Raw genomic sequence first — 14,953 nt, 5'->3', positions numbered from 1 at the left:
ACTGCTGAGGCAGTCACCTCATACGGCACTGAGCAAAGCATGTGGGGCTAATTCTGTGTTCTGCCTGTACGCAGAAATAGCTGCTCTTTAGTGGCACTAGCAGGGAAACTTGTGAAGTTGAGCTGCAGACATCTGCTTGCTTTTTTCCTATTTGCCTTCCAGAACATTTTCCAGTAACTCATTTTGACTTCAGGAGGACAAATATAGTCTCCTTGTTGGACAGCTATATTTGAGATGTAAATAGATAATTTAGATAATTAGACTACTGGATTAGCGTGTTGTGTTTCCCAATGTGAAGGGGTGAGAGAGTGATGAAATTGGCCTCCTTTAGAATAAACTATTCCATATTTTACAGCAGTTGTTGAACAGAGGATTCATATGCAGATCTATGAAGATCAGGGGTTGTACTCTGCAGTCTCAGAGGGACTGGACGTACTTACCACTTGGCTCTAGGTTCTGATATGATAAGGAACAAGATTTGCCACTTTAATAGGCAATTAGTTAGCAATTAGTTATGTAGGTGATAACTACTGTGTTTACATGACATACATGAAGGTATGTAATCCCTTCAGTTCAAATTGAAATATTAAGTTCTGCTTTCTACCTATTTTCTACACAAGCAGCCTGAGAGTTGTAGAGAATTTGACATGCTTGTTACAAGCACGGCCGCTTTTTCTGAAGCTCGTAAATCCTTTAAAGTGTCTAGGAGAAAGAGAAAAAATTGTTTTACTTGAACTTCCTTTTTATTCACAGAAAAATGACGAAAATGGGAATTGCTCTGGTGAAGGTATTGAGTTTCCAACAACTAACTTGTATGAACTGGAGAGCAGAGTTTTAACAGATCACTGGTCCATACCCTACAAGCGGGAAGAGTCTCTGGGCAAGTGCCTGATTGCATCCACCTACCTAGCAAGACTGGGTAAGTTATCTTTCTACACATCTAAAGATTATCTGTCCAAAGGATTTAATGGGCAGTATGGTAGACAGTTATATCTTTCCTATTAATCTTGCAGTTGTTTACTTAGCACCCTGCAAACTGATTATCTCTGTGAAAGTGGTTAACAGCGAACTGTTCTACCCAATGTTGTAAAAGAACGTCGGTCTCTTTTTATTTTTTTTTTCCTCTAAAGTAATTTGTTTACTTAAGCTTTTTTAAAAAGTGGAGCACATGTTTCTTTATGTTCTAATGATTGTAGGAATTACTGTTTTTCAGAGCTGAATTACTGACTCTTTTTTCCTTTGTGCTAGTTGTTTTCCATTCGTAAAAACAAGCTGTCATCTAAATCCACGCTGTACCACGCTTGTATAACTGGTTGTTTTTCCCTAGTGAAATGCTTATACTGCATTAGACCTGAATTTGACTTCTCTGTATTCAGAACTTTGGCTGGAGTTAAGAGTGTTATGGAGGCATCGTGCCCAACAGCTGATATATAATAAGAGTGCAAGATAGTTTTTCCATCGTGCCTGATGGCAGACTTGAAGGGATGTTATAATCTGTTGGAAGAACTGAAGTTATTAGGTGGTCCTGGATTGCTGCTTTGTTTCTATCCTGTGTTAAAAGGGTGTACTTAGGTTTGGTTTTGAGTGGAGGCTGTGAAGTATCAGGAATGATCTGAAGCTAGTCTAAGTTATAAGCTGTGAAACAAAAATTACTTACCGTGCTAATAATGCTTGAAGAAGTTGTAGAAGTTGGAATATTGGGAAATTTCTTCTTTCTAAAAGGCAAGTTCTCTTGACTCACACTTTTATGTGGCTGAAAAAGCGTGCTAGTCATGAATGAACAGTGGCACTTTTATTACTGCTGGTTTTGGTTGGTGTTCCCAGCTTAGAAAGTTGCTTTTTGTTTTAATAGTTTTAAAAAGCACTCTCCTTTCTGTAAAGGTCTTTCTGATTCTGATGAGAATTGCAAGAGATTTATGGACAGATGCATGCCTGAAGCGTTTAAAAAGGTAAGTAGGTACAGCAGACCAATGTTTCTTTGTGGTGTTCATGGTGGAAATAAGTGTCTTGTAATCCAGACTTCAGAAATGGTGGTAACCAGCGAGTGTGTTCATAGATTGAAATCACACTGAGGTGATTTTGCTAGATTAAAATCATACAGAGTCCCAGTTCTGTAACTCTGGCCAACTCTAGCACATAGCTGCTTGCTTGCTTTCTCTATAGTAATTAGTGGAACCTAAAGACAGGTTTAAAGACCCTTGGGTACAGCCATTAATGGCAAGTTCAGAATCAGATTTCCTTTAACTCTATTCTTTCTGCTCCCTCAGAAGGATAAACTGTAGAAATCTAAGTTCAGAATGTGCTGAATTTCAATATGCTGAAATATTTGCAAGAAACTGCTAATGATACAAAAAAAAAGTATTTAAAATTATTAAGCTTTTTGACTTTTTATGTTCAGACAGAGCTAGCAGAAATTAAACAGAGTTTGCAGATGGAAGCTTCATGTCCTTTATAAACAACCAGATTTAAAGAACATGTTTCAGTAGGTGGGAAGGCAGCATTAAATACCTCTCTCCTCATGGTACACATTTTCTTTTCAAGTAGAAACTGCTCACAAAGTGTGAATTGGTAAATGGTTATTACAGCTGACTCAGTGCAGCTTTGTGACATGCCTGCTTGAAGGTTTAATAGTTGTGTGCTCAATCTGCAAACAAATTAGTTTCATATTGGTTGCTCTTTGCAAAGGTTACAGCCTTTACTAGTGCGTGGAAGTGGAAAACAGTTCGCTTTGCTACATTTTGTTTCTGTTATAAGCTGTGATTCAAGGTGTTTTTCAATAAAGTAACAAATTTAATTAACTCTTAAGCCATTAGTGCAGGAAGAGCATCTGAAAAACACACCAGGCGGTGTTTAGTACACTCAGAGGAAACATTTGCTCTGAAAACAGTTCCAGTTTTAAATTTCTCCTGTTTTGTGATTGTCCTCAAATTTCAAAGAAATACTTTTTTCTTTCTTTTTCTTCAGCTGTTGACATCCAGTGCTGTTCACAAGTGGGGAACTGAAATCCATGAAGGAATATACAACATGCTTATGCTGCTAGTGGACCTGGTTGCAGAAAGAGTAAAACAAGATCCTATTCCTGTGGGCCTGCTCGGTGTGCTTACAATGGTATTTGACTCTTTCATGCAATTGCTAATATTTAGGTATTTAACATTTCATATTTATGCTGCTGCTGCTTTTTCTAACTATTTGAGTTGTATATTGTCTTACAATCTGCAGCCATGCTTTAACATCCAGGATGCCATTCATAAAGGAGTCAGTGCTCTTCAAAACTTTTGAAAACTAGCGGGCTCAAAAAAAAATCACATCTGCTGTCACTTCACTGTTCATATTTTAAAACTGCTACTTTGAGTTCATCTACCCCTTTATATGGATATCTGGTTTGTGTGGGTATTGGATATTTTCTATATAGAATGGAAGCTTCAGAATGCTCCATACAGCGAGAACTGAGAGGCAGGAGTTGGGATCTTTTGTTAAACTTTATTTTTTGCTAGATCTTCAACAGTCAGCCAGGAGAATGCTCAAGTAAAAAAGTCATTCGTTATCAAGATAAGTTTTGAGACTGTCATAAGCCATGCCTGTTCATTGCCATGGGCTTTTCTTTCAAGGCATTTAACCCCGACAATGAATATCATTTCAAGAATCGAATGAAGGTGTGCCAGAGAAACTGGGCAGAAGTCTTTGGGGAAGGGAACATGCATGCTGTCTCACCCATATCCACTTTTCAGAAGGTAAGCACGGCCATGCCCTGAAATGTATTTCTAGGGTAGATGTGTTTGTTTCAGAAAAGATTGTTTGATTAGTAGATATTTATAACACAGGAAAGCTTAAATGTGTTACCAAGATTTACAAGTAGATGTTCAGTGTATGTTGATCTGTAGAAACGAATTTGTCCTCTCAGATTGTCCCGGGTCTCTATTAGAGGCTGGTTTTAGAAACTGGTGTACTTTCACGTCCAAAGTGTCACAACCATCAGACAAGTAGAGCTGTTGTATCTAAGGACTGGCAGCTGTTTGGCTGTTGAGTGTGAAATGACCAGGTTGTCTCAAAGTGTACAGTTCTAGCAGAAAATTTATGCTTTTCTGACAGCCAAGGACAGGATATCTTCAAGTCACACACGCTGGCAAGGAGACAGCTTTCGAGGTTTGCACTATCTTGTTGCAGTTGTTCCAGATGGGTGGATCTAAAAAAGGAGCCTCAATGGTGTTAATATCTCTTTCAGGAAACAAGTTTGTGGCTGTAGTAAGAAAATTCAATGTCTGCTGCTTTAGGATAGGTTCTTTAGTAACGTTCCATGCTGCTAACGTGCTATAAATATAGTTGCTTGTGAGTCAGCAGCCACAGCGTGTACTGTTGCCACAGCACGTGGTCAGTGATGTCGAGCAGAGTCCAAAAAAGGGTGATGCTAATGAGAACCTCCCAGAGCTCCAGCTACGTGCCTAGTAAAGGAGCTGTTACAAACACATTACTGCTTTCTTTGAAATAATAGTGCCTGTATTTGGGGTGTGGGTTCATGGGCTGAATGTGTCTTGTCCATATGTCTGTTTCAGAAGAAAAATGTTTAGCATTGATTGTTGCAGATACTAATTTAATATTTTACTTGTTCAAGGAACCTCATGGGTGGCTGGTGGATCTGGTAAACAGGGTAGGTAAATGTAAATCAGGTAGAATTGGTATTTTTCACTTGAATTCATTGGTCTTCAGAGGTAATTTCTTCTCCCCACCTCCCTGATGACTTATTTTTCCACTCTTCACTTTTGTGACAACCACAGAAAAGATAATTTAACATTTTAATCCTGCCTACACGTAGGGAAGGGGCTTTGCTAAATAAATCTTGTTGAGTTGCTGCCTTTTATGTTGAGCACCTTTACCTTAACGTGACAGCTCCGACCAGAGGAAGTTGAAAGCTCAGCTTAGGCTGCAGTGGTATTTCCCAGTCAAACGTGCTAGGCTAGTCAACTGTTGCTGTATGTGGTCTAGCTTTCTCCCGATACCCGTTTTTAACTTTTATTTATCTTTTATTTATCCATTTATTTTATGTTTTACGACAGAGTTTATACCTTGATGATTAAATATCATTGCATTCTCCAGTGTACCCCTGAATTCCCATGAAAACCCAAAGCTTGTTGCATGGTAAAGGATACTTGTTGGCATCCCAGGAACTCTCAGTGGAGGTTTTTTCCTATAATATAGCTTATTTAAAAGGTAAAATACTGTAGTTCGCTAACATAATAATGATTATTTTATTTCAGTTTGCAGAGTTGGGTGGATTTTCAGCAATTCAGTCCAAACTCAATTCAGAAGATATTGAGCTTGGGGTAAGTTCATCTTTGTCACAAGACTTCTCCCTTTCCTTTACACACTTGATGTAGAACCGGTAGCATCCCTTTTGGCAGTGATCTCACCTCTGCTTTGGTACCAGAGCAACATTCCCACAGAGCCCTGGAGAAGTGCTCTCAGACTGGAGGTCAGATGAGGTTGTGCAAAAGAATCGTGACTAAAGAGCTTTTGAGACATCACAGAGAAGAGGAAGGGTTAGTGTACCTTTCTGGCTAACATTCAGCCTTCCAGTTAGACAGAAGTCAATCTAGTTTCATTGTATATTCACCAGTATGTCCTTGTTTGTCTGTTGACTTCAGCTGTAGCTGCATTTAGCTGCAAGTGAATTGATTTCTGCCATTTATCGTAGAAATACTTGTTTAAGGAATAAAGAACCCCTAGGAAGACAGACACTGTCTATTCCTAAGCAACTTTTCAAGAGCTGTGTCTGAAAAGTGACTGGTTCAACTATTTTTGGTGATGGAGCCTAACTTACTTAGTTTTAGCTTCCTAACCTGTATTCAGGAGACGTCATAATCTTCCAAGCTTTGAAGAGCATGGAGGCTGAGGGAAAACCATGTCATTTAGAGTCTTGTCCCTCAGTATAAAATCAGTCTGCTTTCAGTAAAATACTTTTCGGAGAGAAGTCAGCTTCTTCTCATGTGATACTGATAATTGATACCTTTGTAAAGAGAGAGGCTCTTATATGAGCATGACAGAAGAATAAGAAAACACACTTAAATCCTGGTACTGCAATAGAAACTTTGTATTTGTTTAATGACTAATAACTGCTTGCTTAGTGAAGAGATCTGGTTCAGCATCACTTAATTTAGCCCTTTGATTGCAGTGGTGCACACACTGAATTTCACAATTCTTGATCCAGTGTGAGAAGAAACCAATTTTGATACTATTTATTGGCAAAAAATTGTCTTTATATGTTTAATTTCTTGTTGATAGATGCCACCTGAAAATGATAGTCTAGTTTGGGTATATAATCCCAAATATAGTTTGGGTATAAAGTAAATAGGAATAAAAGGGAATACAAAGGCAAAAATATGTAACACATACTGTATGCCATAGAGTAAATCTCTTTCCTGAGCCATGTGTCATTGTAAAGGAGTTGCAAACCAAAATCAATTTGTAGCACATGACTGGCAATTATCGTATGAGAGAAATAATACTTATTCACCTTCATTTGCCTGTTCAGGTAGAGACCACTAGCTCTGAAAAGATCTCTTTTACATGCACCTAAATATTTGCTGTATTTCTTTCAGGCAATCTCTGCATTGGTTCAACCATTTGGAGTTTGTGCAGAATATCTTAACTCTTCTGTAGTACAGGTAAAATGCCTTTGTTACGACTTCTTTTCAGCAAATGGTAAAGCCTTGAAACATGATTGTAGTAGTTTGCTCAAATTTAGACAGAGCTCTCTGTGTTAAAGCAGATCTTGGGCAGTGTGGTGTCAGAACAACAACTACATGAGAAACTGTATTTTTTAACAAATTTGAAAATTCAGCCAGAGAACTGAAAATCGGATTACAGCTGTGTTGGTGTGAAACTGGTGACTGATTTGAAAAGCCTTTAAAATGCACTTTGCGCAAAGCACAAGAATCATTCTGAACCTCTGAAGGTGATGGATAGAGGGCTCAGACAATGTTCAGATTCATTTTCTAAGCACAGTGATCTATAGTCATTTACATCTGCAACAGCAGTGCTTTTCCACTGCCATTAGTGAGCTTCGTCAGTGTAAAGCATGTGGGAAGAGAATCTAGCTTGATCGATGGGTTTTGTTTTAAACTTAACTTTCTGGTTGAGATCAAGCACGTGGATATGACAGGTTTCACTGGAAAAGATTGTGGTACAGGGCAGAAAGAATTTACATGGATACATTTGTTCATGCAAATGTACCCCTGGTTTCACACCTACAGTCACTAACAAAAATTATCGATTTAATAAGTGGCTGAAAGCCTCTTATTTGAAGAGGAGGTGATTTAGAAGCTACTGGGAGTCAGAGACGCGTATGCATTTAATTGATGTATTTTCAAAGATCTGTTTTGTTTGTTTTGGGGTTGGTTGGTTGGTTTTTTTGGGGGGGGGAGTGTTGGGATTTATTTTTTTATTATGGTGGACTGAAACAGCTTTTTACTCTTAAGTGCTTCATTTTCTGGACATACCTAGGAGGATGGTCTTAAGTATGTTGTAGGTGTTGCTTTATCACAGAATCACAGAATATTAGGAGTTGGAATTGTGAGCTTTCAGTTATGTATTTCACTTTGTAATGTAATTGACTTCAGGAAACAAAATGATTTCTGTGTTCTCACGTTCTTTAGCCTATGCTGGATCCAGTCATTCATAAAATGATTAAGTATGTACAGAATGTGGAAGAGAAGGACTTGAAAGACAAGGTAATGTTTTATTTATGAAACATTTAGGAAGAACTTAGCTGTGTATCTTGGCAATGCTGGCAATGTAGACTAGAACAATAGCTTTATTTTCACTGGCAAAAATCCAGCCTGTTCTGAATTCTGACTGAATGACATAGAACAAAATGCATTTACCCAGTTCCATTTAATACCCTTCTCAGTAGATACCTGAAGCTGTGACTGTTTTTAAGCTATTTTGCTACTGTAGCTCTCAAATACGGTTTTGTTGGTCCCCTTCTGAAATGTGCAGGCTGCTCACTTCTCTAACTGACTTGAAGATGCTTTTTCTGCCTTGCAGTCTGTTAAATTCTTCTAACCTGTGTGCATGAGCTGTTGCATTAGCTGTTTGCTTCTGAGAATTTGGTAGTTGTTGATAAAATGTCTGTAGAACTTGTGACTACTTCCTGTATCAGCCCGAGTTTGGCATTCAGTTCTATTAAATTTCTGAATGTAGACTTTTTGCGTACACTTAAATTGTTAATTGTAAACTGGAAAGTATGCATAGGTTGTGTAACTATAGAGGAGCAATTTAGTGGACCAGATCTGTAGCAGGAGAGTCCACTTTAACCAAAGGTTTTGTTGTCTTAGAATTGCTAGCGTACAAGTAATATTCTCAGATGTACGTGCTGCTGCATTTCACAGTCTGCCTTGGGTCACTAAACCTACACTTTGTGAATCATTGAAGTCTGAAACAAAATAGCAAAAATAGCAATGCTTGTATTTGTGCTTCCTTTTTTTTTTGTTTTAAACAGAGACTGGTCAGTATCCCAGAGCTCTTGTCTGGTATCAAACTGCTGTGTATGCGCTTCCAACCTGATCTGGTAACTGCAGTAGATGACTTACGGCTGGACATTCTGTTGCGCATGTTAAAATCTCCTCACTTCAGTGCGAAAATGAACTCCCTCAAAGAAGTAGGTTTGGGGCTTTTTTCGTGGGTGTACAATTGCACGTGTGTAGGTGTGATGGGGTGTTGGTAAGTCATTGAAGCCACAACCTTGAAAGAGAGATGGCGTGGTATTTCCTGACAGATTATGTTGCCTTCGCAAAAGCTTGGTTCATAATAAATACTAAAACAAGTTAATATGGCGCGAGTAGTTTGTGACATTGGTAGCCACTGCAAGGACTGTGGCCTCCCCATTAGAAAATAACTGGACATAGTTTGCACCTTTTCTGAGAACTGCAATTTCAAATTGATTTATAAGCTATGGTCTATGCTATTCATTGAATAGTCACTCTGACATAACCCTCATAATTCAGAGATTCCTATGGGATATTCCTTTTCTCTCTTCCTCTTATTGAGAGAAAAGAGGGAAAAGAAAACTGGACAGGACTTAATGCTAGACTTGTGACTCAGTACAGTTATATCAGATCATTACACCATGTAGTTGTATTGGTTTTTTATTCAAGTTGTACGTGGACACTGTAGCAGCACCTGGGAGCTGAAGTTCATGGACCAAAGTTCTTTGTACTAGATTCTTATATCTAAGTAGAAGAAAACAGTTCGTTTTTCATGCAAGTTGTGGTTTAAGGATAGAGTTGTTCATTCATCTGTTCCTTCCAGAACTTGTACAGTTTAAGTGTCTGGAAAAAAGGCATTATTTTAGTATGTAAGGTGTTTTAGAGTCCCTTTTAAGGATTTTTGCTGCTTTATTTTGTGGAAAATTGAGATGTTAAACCTCCTTGCTGTTTGATTCTTAATCATAACTTCTCCAAGGATACGTGGCATTTATAAAAGTGCAGCTTCTAAAGTCTCTAGCAGAAACATAGTCCTTTTTTTCCCTAGGGTGAGGAGCCTATATCGGTTCTGTATTGGATAAAAAAATAGGACACTTATGTGAATGTAACAAGCAGAAGCCTGAGATAACCTACTTCTGGTACATCTGTAACAATATACCTGGCAACACAGGCCAGCTTTTCTGTGTCAGACTGAGAATAAGAATCTACTGCATCAGAGACTGATGACAAAGTGGTGTTTCTGGGTAGGATTTCCCTTTAAATAGCTTATTAAAAAGAAAAAACACACCAAAAACCCAAAACCAACCAACAGAAAAAAACCCCCAAACACCTCCTGTGCTCAGAGCATTTCAAGATTCACACTTAAGCGTTTTGAATAGATTTCGTTGTGTGCATGTATGAGGTGGGAATTGTTAGAATCTCACCTTTTGCAATTTCAGGTTACAAAATTAATAGAAGACAGCACCGTATCCAAGTCAGTGAAGAATGCAATAGATACAGACAGGTTACTAAATTGGCTGGTAGAAAATTCAGTCCTGTCGATTGCTCTGGAAGGTAAGCACTTTCACAAAGGCTTTTGGCATGTGCTTTGACTGTCTTAAATTTAAGGGTTTTGTCTGTAGCTATCTGTACATTTTAGTGGATCGCTGTTAACAAAGGAGTTCAAGATCTTCATTGTCTTTAAAACAAAAAAACCCTGCGAGTTCTGCTACTGTCATCTAGTCCTCTATTTGACATCTGAGCAGATGTCTTCTGCTATACCTGGGGTTTTACTCTCAGTTTATCTTTGTATAATGTTAGCCCCTAGAAAAGAGAGAAAACAGTTTATGGGGTTATTTTCCAAGTAGTAAGGCACTATAGGTGTCAACTGCTATCAGATGTATGAAACAAAACAAAGTAAAAATGGAAGGAGCCTCTTCTTTTTCTTTGAACTGATAGCTTTGTCTGTAACAGTAAAGAGTTTTCAAATGAAGATAACTTTGGTTTTCTCTCTTCTTTTAAAAGAACTTATTTATTTTTATGCATTTTATGTATCTCGTACTGTTTTAAAGATATTAATTTAGTTGTCTTTCTTTGTTTCATAGGTAATATAGACCAAGCACAATACTGTGATCGTATAAAGGGAATTATTGAACTGCTGGGCAGTAAATTATCTTTAGATGAGCTCACTAAAATCTGGAGAATTCAGGTAAGCAACTAAGACCGGGCGGGTGTTTTTAGACTGTCTTACAAAAGCAGACATTCTGATGGTGGGATTTTTTCATTTATAATATAGGCATCTCTTTATTGCGAAGTGGAGATGTTGAGATTTTAACAGTGTAATTAATGCAAAGGCTTTCTTCTACCTCTTTCTTCACCATTTCAAGTCAAGTGTTCTGACAATTTTATGTAACAGCTGTAAATCTTAATGCAAAGGCTTTCTTCTACCTCTTTCTTCACCGTTTCAAGTCAAGTGTTCTGGCAATTTTTTGTAACGGCTGTAAATCTTACGATGAAGTTCAGTTCTCTGCTACAAGTGTTAAGGGGCTGCAAAAATATTTGACTTGGAATAAGAGGCTGTCAGCCTGAAAGAGGTGATAGAGCCTTTGTCTAGACCAAAGACCACGTCTGAGAAGATTAACTTTCATGGCTGGAGGTATAAATTTGAATGCAGCTCACAGTGTGACTTCAGACTGTGTGAATTCCCATTTAACTTCCAGTACGTACACATAATTGACTGACAAGTGGTCTCTTCACATTCACTTTCTGTATATTCAACATATCATGCAGCAAAGGTGCTTTGGCTGTTTAATGCGAATGACGTGTAAAAATTTTGACCTGAAACAATCTTCCGCTGCAGGAAATGGCTTTCTTGTCTGTCCAAATGTTGAAGACTAAACACATTGAATGCTGTCAGATATGCAGTATGGGCAGGCATGGTAGCAAGACTTGCATTTTTAGTAGAGCTGAAGCATTATCCTAGCTCGCTCATTTTTATTGTTTAATACCATGCAGTGCTTCCTCCCCCTTCTGGCTGCTGTTACTATGGTGCTCCCATCAGTGTGGGCGCAGGTTTTGTGTTGCTCACTTTTGACTATAAGCCTTAAAGAGTGTCAGAGATGGAGCATCCCACAGGTGAACTTGACCAAGCATTAAAAACGTTTGTGTGGCTGGCACCACACCTGGCAGTGGTATGTGTCATTGCAGCACCTTGAATAATAGCCAACTAACTTTTTCTTTCCTGCAAAAGCTGTTATTCGTTCTCATTCATGCAAATAGTAGGATAATACTTAAGATTTTTCGCTGTCTCATTTGGGATAAAGACCCAGCTTCTTGTGTTTTTTCCTTCCTCTTTTCAGTCGGGACAATCCTCCACTGTGATTGAAAACATACACACCATTATTGCTGCTGCTGCTGTGAAGTTCAGCTCTGATCAGCTCAATCATTTATTTGTTCTAATCCAAAAGGTAAGTTTTCACATGAATATACATTCACAGAATCCCAGACCGTTAGGGATTGGAAGGGACCTCAAAAGCTCATCCAGTCCAATCCCCCTGCCGGAGCAGGAACACCCAGATGAGGTTACACAGGAAGGCGTCCAGGCGGGTTTTGAATGTCTGCAGAGAAGGAGACTCCACAACCTCTCTGGGCAGCCTGGGCCAGTGCTCTGTCACCCTCACTGAGAAGAAGTTTCTTCTCCAATTGAAGTGGAACCTCCTGTGTTCCAGTTTGTGTCCGTTACCCCTTGTCCTATCATTGTTTGTCACCGAGAAGAGCCTGGCTCCATCCTCGTGACACTCACCCTTTAAATATTTATAACCATGAATGAGGTCTCCCCTCAGTCTCCTCTTCTGCAAACTAAAGAGCCCCAGCTCCCTCAGCCCCTCCTCAGAAGGGAGATGCTCCACTCCCTTGATCATCTTTGTAGCCCTACGCTGGACTCTCTCCAGCAGTTCCTGTCCTTCTTGAACTGAGGGGCCCAGAACTGGACACAATATTCCAGATGCGGTCTCACCAGGGCAGAGTAGAAGGGGAGGAGAACCTCTCTCGACCTAAATTGATGAGATGTTCTTATGCATCCAGCCTACCAAAAGGCAAAAGCCTTTAATATGTTTATATTTTCTATATAAATATAAAATTTGCTATTGGTAGTGATTTTTGTTGTTGTCGTTAACCAGAAATCCTGATCTGCTACTGTAGTTGTGGTTTAGGGCTGGGCTGGCCACTAAATGGCCAACTGCTAATTGACTTGGATTTCATGTACGTTATATAGACAGTGCTAAGGTACTTAAAGTGAGATTTTATTATTATATTTAATCTCTTATAGTTTATAGTTGAAAAAGAGTTGGGCATATCAGTGCTGTAACTCCCAATATCAAAAAAAAAAGCAAATATGCATGGTGGAAACAGACTTGTTTGTATTTTGATTTTTCTGCCGTAAAACAATAGTAAATTGTATTTTTGTGTACACTTGAGACTTAGCAGGCTGACAATGCTTGCTGCTGTAACAGTGAACATTATTTCTTTGCTTTACAGAGCTGGGAGACGGAGAGTGACAGAGTGCGACAAAAGCTGTTGAGCCTGATCGGGCGCATTGGCCGAGAAGCACGGGTAGAGACAACCACTGGAAAGGCACGTGAATGTGAAATAGACTTTCTTTTTTTCTTTATTAAATGTAGAGTTTCTATTCTCTGTACTTTCTAGATCCTGACTCATCTTGCACTTCTTCCTCTAGGTTCTGGAGGTACTTTGGGAACTGGCTCATCTTCCAACATTACCGTGTAGTCTTATTCAGCAGGCCTTGGAGGAACATCTGACGATCCTCAGTGATGCCTATGCAGTGAAAGAGGCAATCAAAAGAAGCTACATCATCAAATGCATAGAGGATATTAAGAGGGTTGGTTTATTATTTTGTATTTTCTGACATGAAATGTTGTCTAGCCTTGGTGTTGCCCTTTCTTTCAAGATGCACAAGTTGTGTGTCCCATCTGTAAGTTCTTACCTTGGGGAGTCCTCGAGAGGGGTAGGCTTTGTGTGAGCCGGTTTGTTGACCATGAGACTCATAGTAAGTCTCTTGCCTTTGTTTTAAGCAAATTTTCAGCACAAGGAGTGATCAGTTTATGGGAAACTACCAGGATGGGCCCAAGGTTAGAATTTGCAAATGGAACCACTATAAAGGTATGTCAGTGTTTTAACTGTCCCTTTCATGTGAAAGCCAAGATTAGTTTTCTTTGAGTTAAGCATGTGTTCTGGCATGGCCACTAAGTTTCAGAATGCAAATCAATATTTAATTCTATCTGATATAAAGAAGCCATTCCCACAGCTGCGTGTGCTAAGATGTTTCCTGACAGCAGCAGAGATGTGCATGGCTCAAAGGATTGCATATATTCTGTCTGCACTGTTCACATAGCAGGCGGTTTTTCTTGAGCTCTGCAGAAATGCTCCTGTCTTTTTTTTTTTTTCCTCCCAGTCTGAAGTATGCTGTAAATAGAGAAAAAGTCTTGTACTTTTTTCATTTCTTTCATAGTAAATCAGGTTTTGTCTGTGTTGCAGCACCTGTAGAGGATTTTAGTTGTTTAGTAGGCATAGTTTGTTGTTTCTTGGTATTGATCACACTTTTTTTGTGTGTATGTTTGTGAATACAGATTTTAAACTTAGGGTTTTCAATCTCTGTAAAACTTGCAGTCTTCTCTTTTGGATCTTCTCTTATGCTTTCTTCTTCTTGCATTCTTTTTAATTACATTCTGGCAAGGGCCTTTACAAAGGTGCTGCAGCTGGGAATGCTAAAGGAAAGCTGGAATTGTAGGCTAGAAGAGATTGGGCTAACCATACAGCAGACTCTTTAAAATACATCATTTTCTTATTTCTCTTCACTGGGGGAAATGAAGACATGAACTGGGAGGGAATGTAATATTAAGGCAGCATTCTCAAGTACATGAGGGAGTCTTCAGTAGAGAGCTCTCTGTTGTGGGCAGGTTACTATAATCTGTGTGTAGGTGGTATTGGTTGTCAGTGTTTAAACCAGACATCACCTCTCTGAACAAGCAACCTCAGTACTGGTTTATGTGGTCAAACTTTACAGAAAATGAAGCCTCCCAGAAAAGTGATGAGCAGTTCTAACAACGAGGTAGGAGGGTTATTCTTTGTAGGATCTTCTTCAGAATGCAGATTAAGAATCCTTTGCTTCCTATCAGAAAGCTTCTTGCAGCACCAATCAGAAATCTCATCTCATAACCTTCAGTAGTATTTCAGATTCTTTCTTCTGTTATTCTTGCTTCAGCAAGACTGGATTTGCCCTTTTATGCCGTAACAGACCTGCTTCATCTCCCATAATTGAGGAAGGTGGTGGTTATCATATCTCCGTGGTGCGACAGAGTTCTTTTTGCCTTCTTAATTTGCATGGTCTCGAGCAAGGAGGTGGTACTTTGGGCTTAATAATAAGGGTAGCAAAATGCTATATGTGTATGTCAAAGGACTTCTTGTAGAAAGTGAAGAAG

The 14,953-nt window shown here is 39.0% G+C and overlaps 1 protein-coding gene across 1 annotated transcript in view; it reads left to right on the top strand.

The window, feature by feature from the left end:
- Positions 1 to 759: 759 nt before the first annotated feature.
- USP24 (ubiquitin specific peptidase 24) overlaps positions 760 to 14,953 on the top strand; it is a 52,196-nt gene continuing 38,002 nt past the window's right edge. The window contains exons 1-14 of the mRNA XM_010183642.1: positions 760 to 919; positions 1,882 to 1,949; positions 2,965 to 3,108; positions 3,609 to 3,731; positions 4,610 to 4,645; positions 5,253 to 5,318; positions 6,594 to 6,659; positions 7,650 to 7,724; positions 8,495 to 8,653; positions 9,917 to 10,031; positions 10,562 to 10,665; positions 11,816 to 11,923; positions 12,993 to 13,088; positions 13,192 to 13,353. Coding sequence (XP_010181944.1) covers positions 1,917 to 1,949; positions 2,965 to 3,108; positions 3,609 to 3,731; positions 4,610 to 4,645; positions 5,253 to 5,318; positions 6,594 to 6,659; positions 7,650 to 7,724; positions 8,495 to 8,653; positions 9,917 to 10,031; positions 10,562 to 10,665; positions 11,816 to 11,923; positions 12,993 to 13,088; positions 13,192 to 13,353 — 1,287 coding nt within the window. The 5' untranslated portion in view covers positions 760 to 919; positions 1,882 to 1,916. The remainder of the gene's footprint in view (positions 920 to 1,881; positions 1,950 to 2,964; positions 3,109 to 3,608; positions 3,732 to 4,609; positions 4,646 to 5,252; positions 5,319 to 6,593; positions 6,660 to 7,649; positions 7,725 to 8,494; positions 8,654 to 9,916; positions 10,032 to 10,561; positions 10,666 to 11,815; positions 11,924 to 12,992; positions 13,089 to 13,191; positions 13,354 to 14,953) is intronic.

Source organism: Mesitornis unicolor, unplaced genomic scaffold (assembly GCF_000695765.1).
Source record: "Mesitornis unicolor isolate BGI_N332 unplaced genomic scaffold, ASM69576v1 scaffold3534, whole genome shotgun sequence".
In the NCBI taxonomy this organism is placed as follows: Eukaryota; Metazoa; Chordata; class Aves; order Mesitornithiformes; family Mesitornithidae; genus Mesitornis; species Mesitornis unicolor.
The sequence above is the reverse complement of the archived record's forward strand: the minus strand, read 5'-3'. Positions and strand labels throughout refer to the sequence as shown.